Source organism: Bos indicus, chromosome 5 (assembly GCF_029378745.1).
Source record: "Bos indicus isolate NIAB-ARS_2022 breed Sahiwal x Tharparkar chromosome 5, NIAB-ARS_B.indTharparkar_mat_pri_1.0, whole genome shotgun sequence".
Taxonomy (NCBI): Eukaryota; Metazoa; Chordata; class Mammalia; order Artiodactyla; family Bovidae; genus Bos; species Bos indicus.
Genome location: NC_091764.1, coordinates 113,607,469 through 113,621,956, shown reverse-complemented (window position 1 = coordinate 113,621,956; position 14,488 = coordinate 113,607,469). Strand labels below are relative to the sequence as shown.

Genomic DNA, 14,488 nt, shown 5'->3' with positions numbered 1-14,488 from the left:
TGGTGGTGTGCGCTCTGAGTTTGGACAAACGTACAATGACATGGGTTTGCTGTTGTTTAATCATTAAGTCCTGTCCAGCTCTGCGACCCCATGGACTATAGTCCGCCAGGCTCCCCTGTCCATGGGATTTCTCAGACAAGAATACTGGAGTGGGCTGCCATTTCCTTCTCCAGGGGATCTTTCGACCCCAGGGTTCAAACCCACATCTCCTGCATTGGCAGGCAGATTGTTTACCTCTGAGCCACCAGGGAGGCCCATAATGACATGTACATACCGGCAGTATACAGAGCAGCTTCATGCTGTAAGAATTCTCTGTGCTGCCTCTCTTTATCCCTCCCTCCTCTTACCCTGGCAACCACGGATCTTTTACTGGGTCCATAGTTTTTGTGTTTTCCAGAATGTCATAGGGTTGGAGTTACACAGTGTGTAGCCTTTTTACATTGGTTTCTTTCATTTGGTAATAGGCATTTAAGGTTCCTCCATGTCTTTTCATGGCATGATAGCTCATTTCTTTTTTTTGTTGTTCAGTTGCTCAGGGTCCGACTCTGTGATGCCATGGACTATAGCACCCCAGGCTTCCCTGTCCCTCACAGTCTCCCGGAGTTTGCTTAAATTCATGTCCATTGAGTCAGTGATACCATCAAACTATCTCATCCTCTGTCATCCCCTTCTCCTCTCAATCTTTCCCAGCATCAGAGTCTTTTCCAATGAGTTGGCTTTTCACATCAAGTGGCCAAAGTATTGGAGCTTCAACTTCAGCCATCAGTCCTTCCAATGAATATTCAGGGTTGATTTCCTTTAGGACTGACTGGTCCCTTGCTGTCCAAGAGACACTGTTCTCCAGCACCACAGTTTAAAAAAGCATCAGTTTTTCGGCACTCAGCCCTCTTTATGGTCCAACTCTCACATCCATACATGACTACTTGGAAAACCATAGCTTCGATTATATGGACCTTTGTTGGCAAAGTGATGTCTCTGCTTGAATACACTGTCCAGGTTTGCAATAGCTTTTCTTCCAAGAAGCAAGCATCTTTTACTTTCATGGCTGCAGTCACATCCGCAGTGATTTTGGAGCCCAAGAAAATAAAGTGTCGCTGTGTCCGTTTCTTTTCCCCATCTATTTACCATGAAGTGATGGGACCAGATGTCATGAGCTTAGTGTTCTGGATGTTGAGTTTTAAGCTTTTTCACTCTCAGCTTTAAGAGGCTCAGTTTCTCTTCTCTTGAATATTCTGTTGCCGGGATGCACCCCAGTTTATCCATTCACCTACTGGAAGACAGTTGTTCCACTCTTCAGCAATTATGAATAAAACTGCTATAAACACAAGTGTGCAGGGTTTTTTTTTTTTTAATAATCAACTGCCAGACTGTCTTCCAAAGTGGCTGCCCCAGTCTGCATTCCCACCCACCCGCAGGGAATGAGAGCTCACCCTTGTCGGCGTTGGGTGGTGTCAGCGTTCTGGATTTTGATCATTCTATGATAGGTGTGCAGTGTTGGTGTATTTTGTAAGAGTTAAGTTTTTAAACCGCGGTTCAAAAGCACAAGGTTTAGGTGACCGCCTTAACTTACAAGTTTAATCGCTCAGTCGTGTCCTACTCTGCGACCCCATGGACTGTAGCCTGCCAGGCTCCTCCCTCCATGGGATTCTCCAGGCAAGAGTACTGGAGTGGGTTGCGATTTCCTTCTCCAGGGGATCTTCCTGAGCCAGGGATCAAACCCAGGTCGCCCGCATTCCAGGCAGAATGCTTTAACCTCTGAGCCACCAGGGAAGCCTGAGGCAAGTTCACATTGTGCGGGCAAGCTCCAGAACTTTCCCGTCTTGCCCAGCCCAGTTCCCAGAAAACCACGGGAGGAATCTGCCTGCACCCCGCGGCTCCCGGCCCCGCGCCCCCGTTGTCCGCCAGCCAGACTTGCAAGCGCGGTTGCAGCCTGGACCCCAGTGGGCAGTACCGGAGTCAGGTGAGACCTCTGGGCCCACGGGAACCCCCACACCGGCCAGAGCCGGCTTCCACTCCTCCTGCCCCCCAGGCAGCAGCGGAAACTGAGGGGGGGGGGGTGTCTGCCCCGGGGGCAGGGCAGGGGGCGAGCGAAATGCCACCAACTTTCCCCGCGCCCTCGCTGGGCACTGCAGCTGCCCACCTGCTTTCCAGGGAGCTTGCTCCGTGTAGCCTTGGGGGCCCAGGGCCGGGACTCGGTGCCTGGGGGCTCGGGCCCCGGGCGCTGCTCGCCAGCCATCTTGCTGACGTCTTCCCGGACTCGGGACTCAGACCCGGTCTCGGGGTCGGAGGCGCCTTCCCTGCCGGGGCCAACACCTGCGACCCCGAGGTGTGCGGGGCGGGGTGGGGGAGGGGTGCCCATCTCTCAAACACCCGCTGCTTCACCAAAGCAGAAGCCAGCAAGGGCCGCCTGAGCATGTTTCTAAAATAGTAAGCCTGCAGGAACTTAAATGCTGGCCCTCGGGCCTCATAGAAGTGTATTTCCGCTGTAGAGCAGTGGTCCAGAGCCTGAGTTTTGAGATTGACCCTAATGATGCTCTGTGACTTTGACCCACTGCTGTGACCCCTGAGACTCCATGCCTTGGAAACCATAAAGCTGCCGATCTTACATAGGGTGAGGAGCATGGGGCGTGAACAGCAGTGCCTGGTGTGTGAGTGCAGGGTAATCCAAGGCTATGATTGCACAAGGATTGAAACAGGGCGTTGGCCTCACGATTGAGGCCTTCCCCAAGGCCACCCTGTTCTGGACTAGAGCCCCCATCCCCGGTGTTTGGAGGGCACTGCCTGAATTACAAGCTACCTGTCACTGCCCTTCATACGCCCAGTAGAGTGACTGCAGAGGGCATGACACAAAGGGTAGATGGCAGTGTAACGGGGCCGCTGTGACAAGCTGTGACGACCATCCTGCCAGCCCCGCCAGTGCCACCGGACTCTGCCCGTCCAGGGTGGGAGATTGCTGCCAATGGACAGAAACATTTGACTGAGGCCGATGGGAGACCACCGGCTGGCTCTGAGAAGTCCCCAGGGCTCCCCCCAGGTCTTCCCCTCTTGGGCTTTTCAGTGGCCTCAGAGCTGGTCTCCCTGCCTCCTTGAGGCCCAAGAACCCGAGTTTCCCACAATCCAGTCCTCTGCCAGAGCAAAAGCCCCACCTGGAGCTGCCACCGTCCTGCTGCTTTGCAGCGGTGCCTTAATCCCGCAGTCAGGTTACCTGTTTGCGGTCCCAAGCCACCCGAAGACCTCCAGGAGGTTTTCCCAGAAAGTCTACTCCAGCCTGGGGAAATGACCCCACAGCCCTCAAAGCCATCCCTCCAACTACTGGCCTGGGGTGTCACCTGGCTCCCCGCCTCCTCTTGGTTGTGAGCACTTTGAAGCAGGGGCCCACCCTCGCCATCCCTCCCCCCAGCTTTGGCCAAGGCAAGACGCAGGAAAGGCTGGATAAGCTGAAGAGGGCCAGTTGAGCCCCAACCAGCCCCACCCACTGGCCCCGGGCCTGGCAGGAGAGTGGGGATGTGGGAATTTGGAAGGGAAGGAGCTGCTTGCACAAGCCAAGCAGGGATTGCAAATGTTGATGACCCCCACCTGGAGACCACAAGCACTCTGTCCCATTGAAGGCAACCTGGGAAGAACCGGTCCTCTCACTGTTGGGGGTGGGGTGCGAGGGAGGGAACAGGGTAAGAGGGGGTACAGGAGGGCAGAGCGCCTCCTCCAGGCTCTCAGTAAGCTAGGGGAGAGCCTCCAGGACCCTGAACGACTCCAGCTGTGTTCAGAAAGAAAGGTTGCCTCACATACTCCGGGGATGGGTGGGGGGCAGGGGCCTTGACCAGGCCTGCCCTGGAAATGCCCCCTTCCCCACCTTCTGAGTTCCCATGCCTTTACATTTGAATGGGTTTGGGCCTCTGAGTTCCCATCAGCTTCTCAACCTCAAATCTTACCCCTTGAGTTGTTGGAGGGTTCTAAGGCTAGCAGAACCCTGGCATAATGTGACCAACCCCTTGCCTGGAAGAGGCAAAAGGCTGACCAAGAGGGAGTGCCTGGTAGCCGTAATTCCGGTCTGGAGGTGACACATACTTGTGCATGGTGGTACCAAGGTTTGCATTTGCACCTCTGATGGAGGACTGGAAGGAACCAGAGAGTCAGGGTCGGAGGGTATGGGGCTGGAGCCAGAGTGGACTGGACCCATGGAGAGGAGGGAGGCCCAGGAATCCATTCCTTGAGGTCCTCGGCAGGCCTGTGAGAGGGTCAAGAAACTACCTCCCCATCTGGTTTCCATTCCCTTGTCTTCTGAAGTTTTAACAGCTGATGTTCAAGGACAAAAGCAAAGAGGAACTGAAGAGCCTCTTGATGAAAGTGAAAGAGGAGAGTGAAAAAGCTGGCTTAAAACTCAACATGCAAAAAGCTAAGATCATGGCATCCAGTCCCGTCACTTCATGGCAAATAGATGGGGAAACAGTGGAAACAGTGAGAGACTTTATTTTCTTGGGCTCTAAAATCACTGCAGATGATGATTTTGCAGCCATGAAATTAAAAGATGCTTGCCCCTTGGAAGAAAAGCTATGACCAAACTATACAGCATATTAAAAAGCAGAGACGTTCCTTTGCTGACAAAGGTCCGTCTAGTCAAAGCTATGGTTTTTCCAGTAGTCATGCACGGATGTGAGAGTTGGACTACGAAGAAGGCTGAGAGCCAAATAAATTGATGCTTTTGAACTGTAATGTTGGAGAAAACTCTTGCGAGTCCCTTGGACTGAAAGGAGATCAAACCAGTCAATTATAAAGGAGATCAACCCTGACTGTTCATTGGAAGGACTGATGCTAAAGCTGAAGCTCCCATACTTTGGCCACCTGATGGGAAGAACTGACTCACTTGAAAAGACCCTGATGCTGGGAAAGACTGAAGGCAGGAGAAGGGGACAACAGAGGATGAGATGATTGGATGGCATCACCGACTTGATGGACGTGAGTTTGAGCAGGTTCCAGGAGTAAAGGACAAATCGATGAGGAAGCAGGCCCACTTCTCTAAGGACAGTCACAGCCTATGCTAACCCACCCTAATACCTTGAGCTTACTGGCAGTCAACAAAGTAAAGTGCCCACCTTACATCTTTCCAAGTCAGGAAATGGACACCTACGTGAGGAGATTCATCACCTTGAGGCCACAAGAGCTGGAAAGTCCAAGGACCAATTTGTAACAAACTTAGGAAAGGGCCTCTGGGCCACCAAACTGGCTGGTGAGGGTGACTAGGGAACTCTGAAAACAACCCTGCTGCCTCCCTAGCCCCAGATTCAGACTTCCCTCAGCCACAGCAGGTGGAAACTGAGGCAGCAGCCAGCCAGGTGCAGGTGCCGGCAGCGCCCAGAGCAGCCTCCAGGGCCAGGGAGGTCGGCGGAGTCCAGGCAGCCCCTGAGAACTGGAGCCCTTGGGGCTGGTCTCCGAGGGGAAAGTGGCAGCCCGGGACTCGTGGATGCGGTTGTGTGGGTGTGTAGATATGCACGTGAGTGGGCTAGTCAGGATGTGAATGTGTGTAAATGTGGTTTATGAGTGGCTGATTCCGAGCGTGTGTTGAGTGCACCAGTGGGAAGTGAGGGGCACCGAGAACTCTATCTGTGGTCCCTCTGGGCAGGCGGTCCTCCCGCCAGCACGGGGCAAGGAGCAGTAACGTGCTTGGGAGGCGAAGGCCCCTCAGCAGCAGGACAGGGACATGGTCTGGGAACGGGGCTGTGGCCGCATTAGAGGCTGACAGGCGACAGGTGGCAGCAGAACCCATTCCCAAGATCCCAGATTCTTCCTGGAATCTGCCGAGCTGGGGAGTCAGGCCGCGGGAGGGGGACTTCTTGTGCTCTCCAGCCACCCTCCAGAAGCACGTGGAGAGCACACGTGAGGGACAGTGGCCGCCCGTGCGCCTCACTCTCCTTGACCCCTCTCTGTACTCTCAGGCAACACAATCTCCCCGACAAGACAGCTCAGGGCAGAGGCCAAAGGCCGGTCCTCCGCTCCCTTTATACAGAGGCCCCGGACTGGTGGAGCCCCGGAGGTGGAGTGAGAGTCCCCTGCTGGCCTGGTCCTGGGTGCCGGCGTGGTGAGGAACCCAGCGCTCGCAGAGGCAGCCATGGGGCTGCTGTCTGGGGACACGCTGGGGCCCCTGGCCGTGGCCCTGCTCATCTTCTTGCTCTTGCTGGACCTGATGCACCGGCGCTCACGTTGGGCCCCACGCTACCCACCAGGCCCCACGCCGCTGCCGGTGCTGGGCAATCTGCTGCAGGTGGACTTCGAGGACCCACGTCCCAGCTTTAACCAGGTGAGGACGGAGGGGTGGGGAGTGCGCAGCGGTGGTCCTAGGGCCCGACCAGGCAGCGGACAGTGGGCGCTGGGTGAAGCCACAGGCCGGAAGAGGAACTGGGCCAAGAAGAGGAGGCGGATCCGAGAGGCTTCCTGAGGGAGGGCGTCTGTTAAGGGCCCGAGAACAGATTGGAGTTTCCAAACAGAGGTCAGAGAGGATAAGGCCAGGGGGTGGGGTTTTTACAACATGGAAACAGACTGAGGATTCAGCTGGCCAGCTCTTATATTATGTGAACCTGAGTCCCTGAGGGTCACGTTGGGAGGAAAGGTTTTGAGAATGGGGGAGATGTCTGGTTATGAGTCCTTTTAAACCAGGCAAGTCGAGGTTGAGAGAGGCACAGTGATCTGCTTCAAATCTTTTGCCTCCATGAGGCCTTGGGCCTCCCTGCTGCCCTCTATGAACCTCAGTTTCTTCACCTGTAAAATAGGATGCTAACTTGCCCTGCTGACCATTTTGTGACACTTGTACAGCCATAGCTGGGTCTGTGAGTACGATGGTCTCATCCAACTGGAGAGCCTCAAAACCAGTGGACGTAACCCCCGGGCTCACAAGACTAGATAAAGTCCTTGCAGTTGCTTGCTGCTGGAGGGGACCCAGAGGTGCCCTGAGGCTAATGCCAGGAGGCTGGGCCCACAGCCTGGCGGGGCCTGGGCTTGCCAAACACCCTCGACCTTTGGCCTGCAGCTGCGGCGCCGCTTCGGGAACGTGTTCAGCCTGCAGCAGGTCTGGACGCCGGTAGTCGTGCTCAACGGGCTGGCGGCTGTGCGCGAGGCACTGGTGTACCACAGCCAGGACACTGCCGACCGTCCACCTCCGGCCGTCTACGAGCACCTGGGTTACGGGCCGCGCGCCGAAGGCAAGCGGAGAGGGCAGGGTCGCAGATTTTCGGTGCAGGAAAGAGCCAAAGAATTTGAGGGCGGGGCAGGTGGAGAAAGGAGACTGTGCCGAACGTTGGGGGAGGAGAAATTAGATGAGGCAGAGGGCGGGGCCTTACTAAGAGAGGGCGGCCCAGGGCCACTGCGAACGCGAAGGGGACGTCGGTGTGGGCAGGAAAGAGGACAAAGTCGGGGTGGGCAGGTGTGGGCCAGGACTTTCCCCACGTGGCAAACGGGGTCTCCGTGGGCAAAATAAAAAGTGGAGCCAAGACGGGCGCCTAGCAGGGGAGACTCGGGGAGCAGTGTGGGCCGACAGAGAATGGGGGCAGTCTCCAGACTGAAGGGGGTGTGAAAGTGGGCGGCATTTAGGACGGAAGGGCGAGGCCAGTGTGGGCGGGCAGCGCCGAGAACTTCCCCCATGGGGGCGGGGCTGTGAGCAGATCCCCGGGAGGGGCGGGGCCAGACCTCAGCCACGCCCACGTGCCCGCCACTTCCCCAGGAGTGATCCTGGCGCGATATGGGGACGCCTGGCGCGAGCAGCGGCGCTTCTCCCTGACCACCCTGCGCAACTTCGGCCTGGGGAAGAAGTCACTGGAGCAGTGGGTGACCGAGGAGGCCTCGTGCCTCTGTGCCGCCTTCGCCGACCAGGCCGGTGAGTGAGTGAGTGCTGGGGCTGAGGGACAGGGAGGTCTGGGAGGTTTGGAGAGGCCTAGGAGAGAAGAGATGGAGGCGACGCCCTACTTTGCACCGTCCCCTTCCAGGACGTCCCTTTAGCCCCATGGACCTCCTGAATAAAGCAGTGAGCAACGTGATCGCCTCCCTGACCTTCAGGTGCCGCTTCGAGTACAACGATCCTCGCATCATCAAGCTGTTGGACTTGACGGAGGATGGGCTGAAGGAAGAGTTTAACTTAGTGCGCAAGGTGAGGAAAGAGCTCCGTAGAGGCGGCCTCGGTCCTCCAACGACCCCTCCCCCCTCCCGAAGGAGGAAGGGCTTTCCGGGAAAGGTACCTGCAAGGAAAAGGCTTGGAAGTGGGGAGATGGCAGACAACCTAGATCGGAAAGGCTGGGCGGGGGTCAGTGCGCTTCCGGGTGGGAGTACTTCACTGCAAGGGACCGGTCACCATGAGATGTACATTTTAGGTTTATCTTTCTGGGCCCAGGGCCAAGAGAGAGGCAGGTCTGAACTTAGGGAGGACAAGGTTGATGATGGGGACACTGGAGGAAGCTGGGACCTGACTGGTGAGCGCCTGGGCACCAGGAGGTCCCAGGTTCCCAGGGCCCCATGGCGGTGACCCGCACAGGTGGTGGAAGCTGTGCCAGTGCTCCTGCGCATCCCAGGGCTGGCCGCCAAGGTCGTCCCGGCGCAGAAGGCCTTCATGGCCCTGATTGATGAGCTGATCGCTGAGCAGAAGATGACCCGGGACCCGACCCAGCCACCCCGACACCTGACGGATGCCTTCCTGGATGAGGTGAAGGAGGTAAGGTGATCGGGACTGCCTTCCTGGATGAGGTGAAGGAGGTAAGGTGATCGGGACAGGGATGTGTGTTGAGGGCCCAGGAGGCAAACTCAGGCCTCTGTATCACCCAGGGATCAGACTCCTGGGCTGACTGGAGCAGGGTGCGAGGCCATGTGGGAATTCACCTCTGTCCCTGAGCTTACCTTCCCGGTGTGACCCAGGCCAAGGGGAACCCCGAGAGCAGCTTCAATGATGAGAACCTGCGCCTGGTGGTGGCCGACCTGTTCTCCGCCGGGATGGTCACCACCTCGACCACACTGGCCTGGGCCCTCCTCCTCATGATCCTGCACCCTGACGTGCAGCGTGAGTCTAGCCCGGGGTGGGTGGTGGGAGGAGGACAGCCCGAGGCCTCTGAGCTCGGTTGGTTTGGCCACCAGCGGCAGCTCTGTGCAGGGGCTGAGCCCCAGCTCAGATGTCACAGCGCCTCCTCCGAGTGGACGCAGTGCTGCCCGGGCATCAGGAGGAGGCGGGAGCCCAGCCCTTGGGTCTGACCACCACGAGGACACTTGTTTTGCAGGACGGGTCCAGCAGGAAATCGATGAGGTGATAGGGCAGGTGAGGCGACCAGAGATGGGGGATCAGGCCCTCATGCCCTTCACCGTGGCCGTGGTCCATGAGGTGCAACGCTTTGCGGACATCGTCCCCCTGGGATTGCCCCACATGACATCCCGTGACATCGAGGTGCAGGGCTTCCACATCCCCAAGGTAGGCCTGCGGCTCTCCCAACCCCGGCTCCGCACCACCTGCCACCTGGTACCGCAGTGAGTGTCGCCAGGTGTGGCCAGGACTGGAATCCAAGCCACCCCGTCCTCATGGCCACAGGTACTGAGTGTCCCAGCCTGGGTGGGCGCGGACAGGAGGGCAGAGCAGGGCTGGCTCTGTCCACTCAAGAGCCCCTGGTCGGGCAGGGAAGACAAACTAGAACGTGTCACAGTGTTGGAGGAGCCCGGGCACTGAGGAGAAGTAAGGGCACCCTGCCATGGGCACAGGGACGGTGCTGAGAAGCGTCTTGGGCTGAGGGTTACTTGAAGAGTCCGGGTGTGTGCCAGGCAGTGTGTGTGCCCATGTATGTTTGGTGGCAGGGGTCTGGGCACCCCCCCACCAATCGAGACCTCACCCATGCCAGACATTTGCCACCAGGGGACGACACTCATCACCAACCTGTCGTCAGTGCTGAAGGACGAGACCGTCTGGGAGAAGCCCTTCCGCTTCCACCCGGAGCACTTCCTGGATGCCCAGGGCCGCTTCGTCAAGCAGGAGGCCTTCATACCCTTCTCTGCAGGTACCTTGTGGGTGGGGGGGTGCCCGGTTTGCTTCCCCACCCTGAGGGGGTCTTGGAGGGGGAGACCCAGGCTCACAGAGCCCCCGTGCCCACCCACAGGCCGCCGCGCGTGCCTCGGGGAGCCCCTGGCCCGCATGGAGCTCTTCCTCTTCTTCACCAGCCTCTTGCAGCATTTCAGCTTCTCGGTGCCTGCCGGGCAGCCCCGCCCCAGCGAGCACGGTGTCTTTGCCTTCCTGGTGACCCCAGCCCCCTACCAGCTCTGTGCGGTGCCCCGCTAGAGGCAGGCATCCAGCCCCCAGCCGCTCCTCAGCCGTAGGCCTGATGGTCAATAAACCAGTGTCTGGTGGCTCCATTGTGACTTGAGTCCTACCTGGGACCCCTGACCAGCCCCTGGCAGTCAAGTGGCCTTAGCAGTCTCCCCAAAACCAGCCCCCACCCCCCGGCCTGATTCATCCTTACCTGGCATTTGACCCCATTTAACAGATGGGTGTACTGAGGCTCAGAGTATACGGGGGCGTACTGTGAGATGGGTGTAATGAGGCTTACACCCAGACACCCTGGGAGACCCAACCTCCCTTACTGGGCGTAGGACCAAACCTATATAAACAGGTCCTGGCAACTGCTTGGAGGAGCTCACATAGGCTGGGAAGAGATTTCAGGCCCCCATGGGATAAGGGGGCCCATCAGCTCAGAACCCGTATTTCAGGCCTAGCCACAGCCACCTGGCTCCACAGGCCTCAGCCAGCATCTCAAGTCTGCAGCTCCAGAAGATGGGGGCGGGACTGGGAAGCGATATACCCGGTGAGCCCCCAGCGCTCAGAGCTCTTGAGGCAAGAGCTCTTCCCAGGAGGGAGCCACCTCCCTGGGCCTCTTTATAGGATGGTCCCCCTTTCCCTGCCCCTTACGGTCACTCACCCCCCAGCCCATGCCCAGTAGGAGCTGCCACTCACGGCCGCACTAGAGCTTGGCTCCAACCCGTGGCTCCATCCTCTGAGTGGCCAGGTGAGGCCGGGCTCTCAGGAGCCTAGGCAGGGGTCGGAAATGAGCCCCTGTGGACCGCGGGCGGGCCCTGGGGCAGGGTTAACTTTGGATCCTGTGACAGTGGGATGGCAGAGCAGAAGGAAGCCCTGCAGAGCTCAGAGCAGGACACCCTGGCTCTCGTCCTTGCTGTGCTATGACACTATGTGACCTTGGGCTTCTGTTTCCCCTTCAGCCAGCAGGAGGTTTGCCTCTGATGGCGGCCGAGTCCTGTCTTCCTGCGCCGACTCTGATGCTGTGATCTTTTTACCCTGGAGCCCCGGCCAAGGGCAGGGATCCCCATCCTCCACCTCCAGCCCCCAGTCTGGTCTGGACTGAGCTCACACAGACACCACCCAAGGCCTCTAATGACTATCTGCTCACCTGAGTCTTAGGCAGACTCCTCAGCACATTGAGGTTAAGAGCTGGGACACCCAGACAGGTCAGAAGCACCAGCCCCTGATCAGGCCAGTAGTGCCTTCACCACAGTCAGCTCTCGACATTCAGGGAGCCCTGTCTGTCCCTTGGCACTGACTCAGAAAACCAGCCAGGGCCCCTTGAGTCTCCAGCATACCCACGTCTAGCACTTAATGGCAGGAGGTGGTGTTCCTGCAGCTTGTTGGGACAGGGGCGGTGGACGAAGCCACACTGAGTTTGTAGAAACTTGAGGGCCCTGAAAGGAGGAAACGGGGCCTGCAGAAGCAACAACTGTGGATTTATTGGACGCGGTGTCACTCGTGGCTCTGAGCCTTGGGGATGTCAGAGGCGGGGAACCATCCCAGCCAGAGCTTCCTCAAGAGATGGGGGACCCAGCCCCCGGGCCTTTCCTCCATGATGTCCTCCTCGGAAGCCTCTAAAAAGCACAATCAGACACACCCTGTGGATACCTTGCTGGAAGGAACCTTGCCCAGCGCTAGGATACCCTCTGTTGCCAGGAGAACAGGTCAGCATTGCTAAAAGGGCGGAAACCTTCCACCAGGCCAAGGGGAGTGGCCTCAAGTCCTGCCAAACCAAGAAGGAAGAAGGACCCAGGGGCTCGTTCAGGAAAGACTGGGTATCGGGCTACCTGGGCTTCATCCCTGCCCCCTCCCTGGGCCAGGAGGGTCAGGGAGGAGCTCAGCTATCTGTGACCTCTGCAGGGTCCCTGGGATAAGGGAGCAGGGCAGTCCGCTGCACAGGCTGGGGTCTGCTGTCTTACCAGAAACGTACACGGCCATCTCCTTTCAGACCTTGTTGTTCTCCTAGGAAGGGAGAAGGGGCACGGGGTGGGATGAGGCGGGTTCTACGTTGTGCAGCTGGGGAAATGGGCCTCACTCCACGAGAAGTCGGGGGAGGCCAGGGTTCAGATCCACTTGCCGCTCTGCACCTCTCAGCTCCACACAGAGCTGTTCTTCCACCAGGATGGCATTTTGACTCAGTGGTCTTGGGGTGCCCCAGCCTTACCCCACCGTTGCCACAGTGGCAAGGGCCTGGCCTCTGCACTCCACCCTGCAGAGCCTAGGGGCTTCCCAGGAGGACCCACACGGGGACGGTGTTCCAGCTGAACCCCAGGCTTCCTTACCTGCCATCCTGGGGTCCTTGCTACCTCTTCCTTCTCAGTCACCCCCTTCGCACCAGGAATGAGGCTGGCTGGTTCCTCCCCCGGGGGCCCCACCTGCCCCTCCTCCCTAGACAAGACAGCACTCTCCTCCTTGGGGGCAGCATCGTTTGGTGCTCCCATTGCCTGGGGAGTCATGGCCTGCAAGGAGGGGCAAGAGGGCAGGGTATGGGCAGAAAGGCCCTCTGATGCCCTCCCCTCCCCTCCTGCTGTGCACACTTGCAGTGTGTTTCCCCTGCTTCTGTGCACACTTGCAGTGTGTAGTTCTTTGCTTTTCCAGGGAAGCCCCTCCCTTTTCAGCTCGAGGTGTGGTCGGGTTGTAAGTGTCCTAAAGGAGCCCCCGTGGTATCCCTGGGGCCCTGACCTTGCGCTGGACAGGCTTCCTGTCTCAGGGAGCCCTGACAGGTGACAGCCCCCAGCCCCCGGCCCTTCCTGGCCATGCCTCACTTACCTCAGAGTCGTGCTTCTTCCCACTCCTGACTCTGCGTCTCTACAGAGGGAAACAGGGGCCGTCACATACAGCTGAGAGTGCCCGGGGGTCCTTCCCTGCCTGGCCCATCCTCTTTCTGTGTGTGCCCACCAAGGAGGCCCAGGGCAGCCACCCCACTCCAGGGGAGGAGGAGTCCCCAGCCCTTACCCACCTGAGCGGTCACGGGGTAGCACTTATCCATCGGCCCCCACACTGGCCTTAAGGTCTCCCCGATGGGCTGTATGACCAGGAGAAAGAGAGACGGCTGAGGTGACACGTCAAGGGCTCAGTCATGCCTGGTCCAGTCAGTGCACGCTGCCGACATGAAGACTACGGGGGGTTAAGGAAGCTTCACACTAACGAATGATTGATGTCTTTAGACACAAAACGCTGCATTCACAAACGAGGACCGGTGCTGAGATAAAAATGTTCCAACAATAATCGCTAATTCTTTTGTTTTTAATTGCATTTTGATTACATTGGGTGTGTTGTGCGTGGACTCTTCATTTCGGAGCTTGAGCTTTTTATTTTTTTCTCTCTATCTCAGTGCACACGCTTCTCTGTAGTTGCTCTCCATGGGCTTAGTTGTTCCATGGCGTGTGGGATCTTACTTCCCTGACCAGGAATCGAACCGGCATCCCCTGAATTAGAAGGTGGATTTTTAACCTCTGGACCACCAGGAAATCCCTACAACTTCTAATTCTTCAAAAACAGAAATATGATCATGGGAATTAAAAATCCAATCAGAGTGTAGAAGATAAAATTGAAAAAGAGTTTTCCCAGAATAGATCAGGAGCTCCAACAGATAAATCATAGATCTTTCTGAAAGAAGGAACAGAATCAACAAACTGGGGTGGCAGGGAAAGATCCCAAATAAATACCATTCATGCATTATTGAGAATTTTCCCAAAGATGCAGGACCTGAGTTTGTAGAGAGAAGGAATCGCCAAGTGTCCAGGAAAGTGAATGAAGGAGACCCACCCCAGATGATGTCATCAGTAAATATTGAAACACCTAGGATGAAAAGAAGAACCGAAAAACTCCCAGAGACATGAAGAAAGAAGTCTATTAAGTTTCATCAGACTTTTCACCACCAATCTTTGAAGCAAGAAGAAAATGAGGATCTTTAAAATCTGTGAGAAAATTATTTCTAGTCTAAAATTCTGTACCTAGTCACACTGAGTTAAATAAGCAGTAAGACCTTTTCAGACAGGAATAATATCTCAGGACTACCCCTCAGGAAGCAACTGGAGGTTGTGCTCCCTCCAAAATAAAATAACGTGGGCACCCACACGTGAAAAAAGTGACGTACTCACCAGCATGAAGGTGAAGGGAGTTCCCAGGAGAGCTGAGCCTCCGACCTCAAGGACGTCCATCCAGGAGGGAAAAGGGTGG

General features: G+C 57.1%; 1 protein-coding gene across 2 annotated transcripts; it reads left to right on the top strand.

Moving 5' to 3' along the window:
* Positions 1-5,923: 5,923 nt before the first annotated feature.
* On the top strand, positions 5,924-13,534 carry LOC109559878 (cytochrome P450 2D14). Of its 2 annotated transcripts, none has more exons than XM_070790515.1 (9): positions 5,924-6,292; positions 7,019-7,190; positions 7,709-7,861; positions 7,971-8,131; positions 8,513-8,689; positions 8,890-9,031; positions 9,246-9,433; positions 9,869-10,010; positions 11,224-13,534. In XM_070790515.1, the coding sequence occupies exons 1-9, from the start codon at positions 6,104-6,106 to the stop codon at positions 11,364-11,366; spliced, it is 1,467 nt and encodes a 488-aa protein (XP_070646616.1). In that variant the 5' UTR covers positions 5,924-6,103; the 3' UTR covers positions 11,367-13,534. The 2 variants fall into 2 exon arrangements, with proteins under 2 accessions (XP_070646616.1, XP_070646615.1); XM_070790514.1 differs by lacking the exon at positions 11,224-13,534 and adding an exon at positions 10,110-10,358 and having other exon boundaries at positions 5,931-6,292.
* Positions 13,535-14,488: the final 954 nt, after the last annotated feature.

Bases quoted from the DNA above. Each gene is read 5' to 3' on its own strand.
- LOC109559878 (XM_070790514.1), top strand. From the start codon at position 6,104: ATGGGGCTGCTGTCTGGGGACACGCTGGGGCCCCTGGCCGTGGCCCTG. The intron at 7,191-7,708 runs GCAAGCGGAGAG...CCACTTCCCCAG, and splicing joins TTACGGGCCGCGCGCCGAAG to GAGTGATCCTGGCGCGATAT. The intron at 8,690-8,889 runs GTAAGGTGATCG...GGTGTGACCCAG, and splicing joins TCCTGGATGAGGTGAAGGAG to GCCAAGGGGAACCCCGAGAG.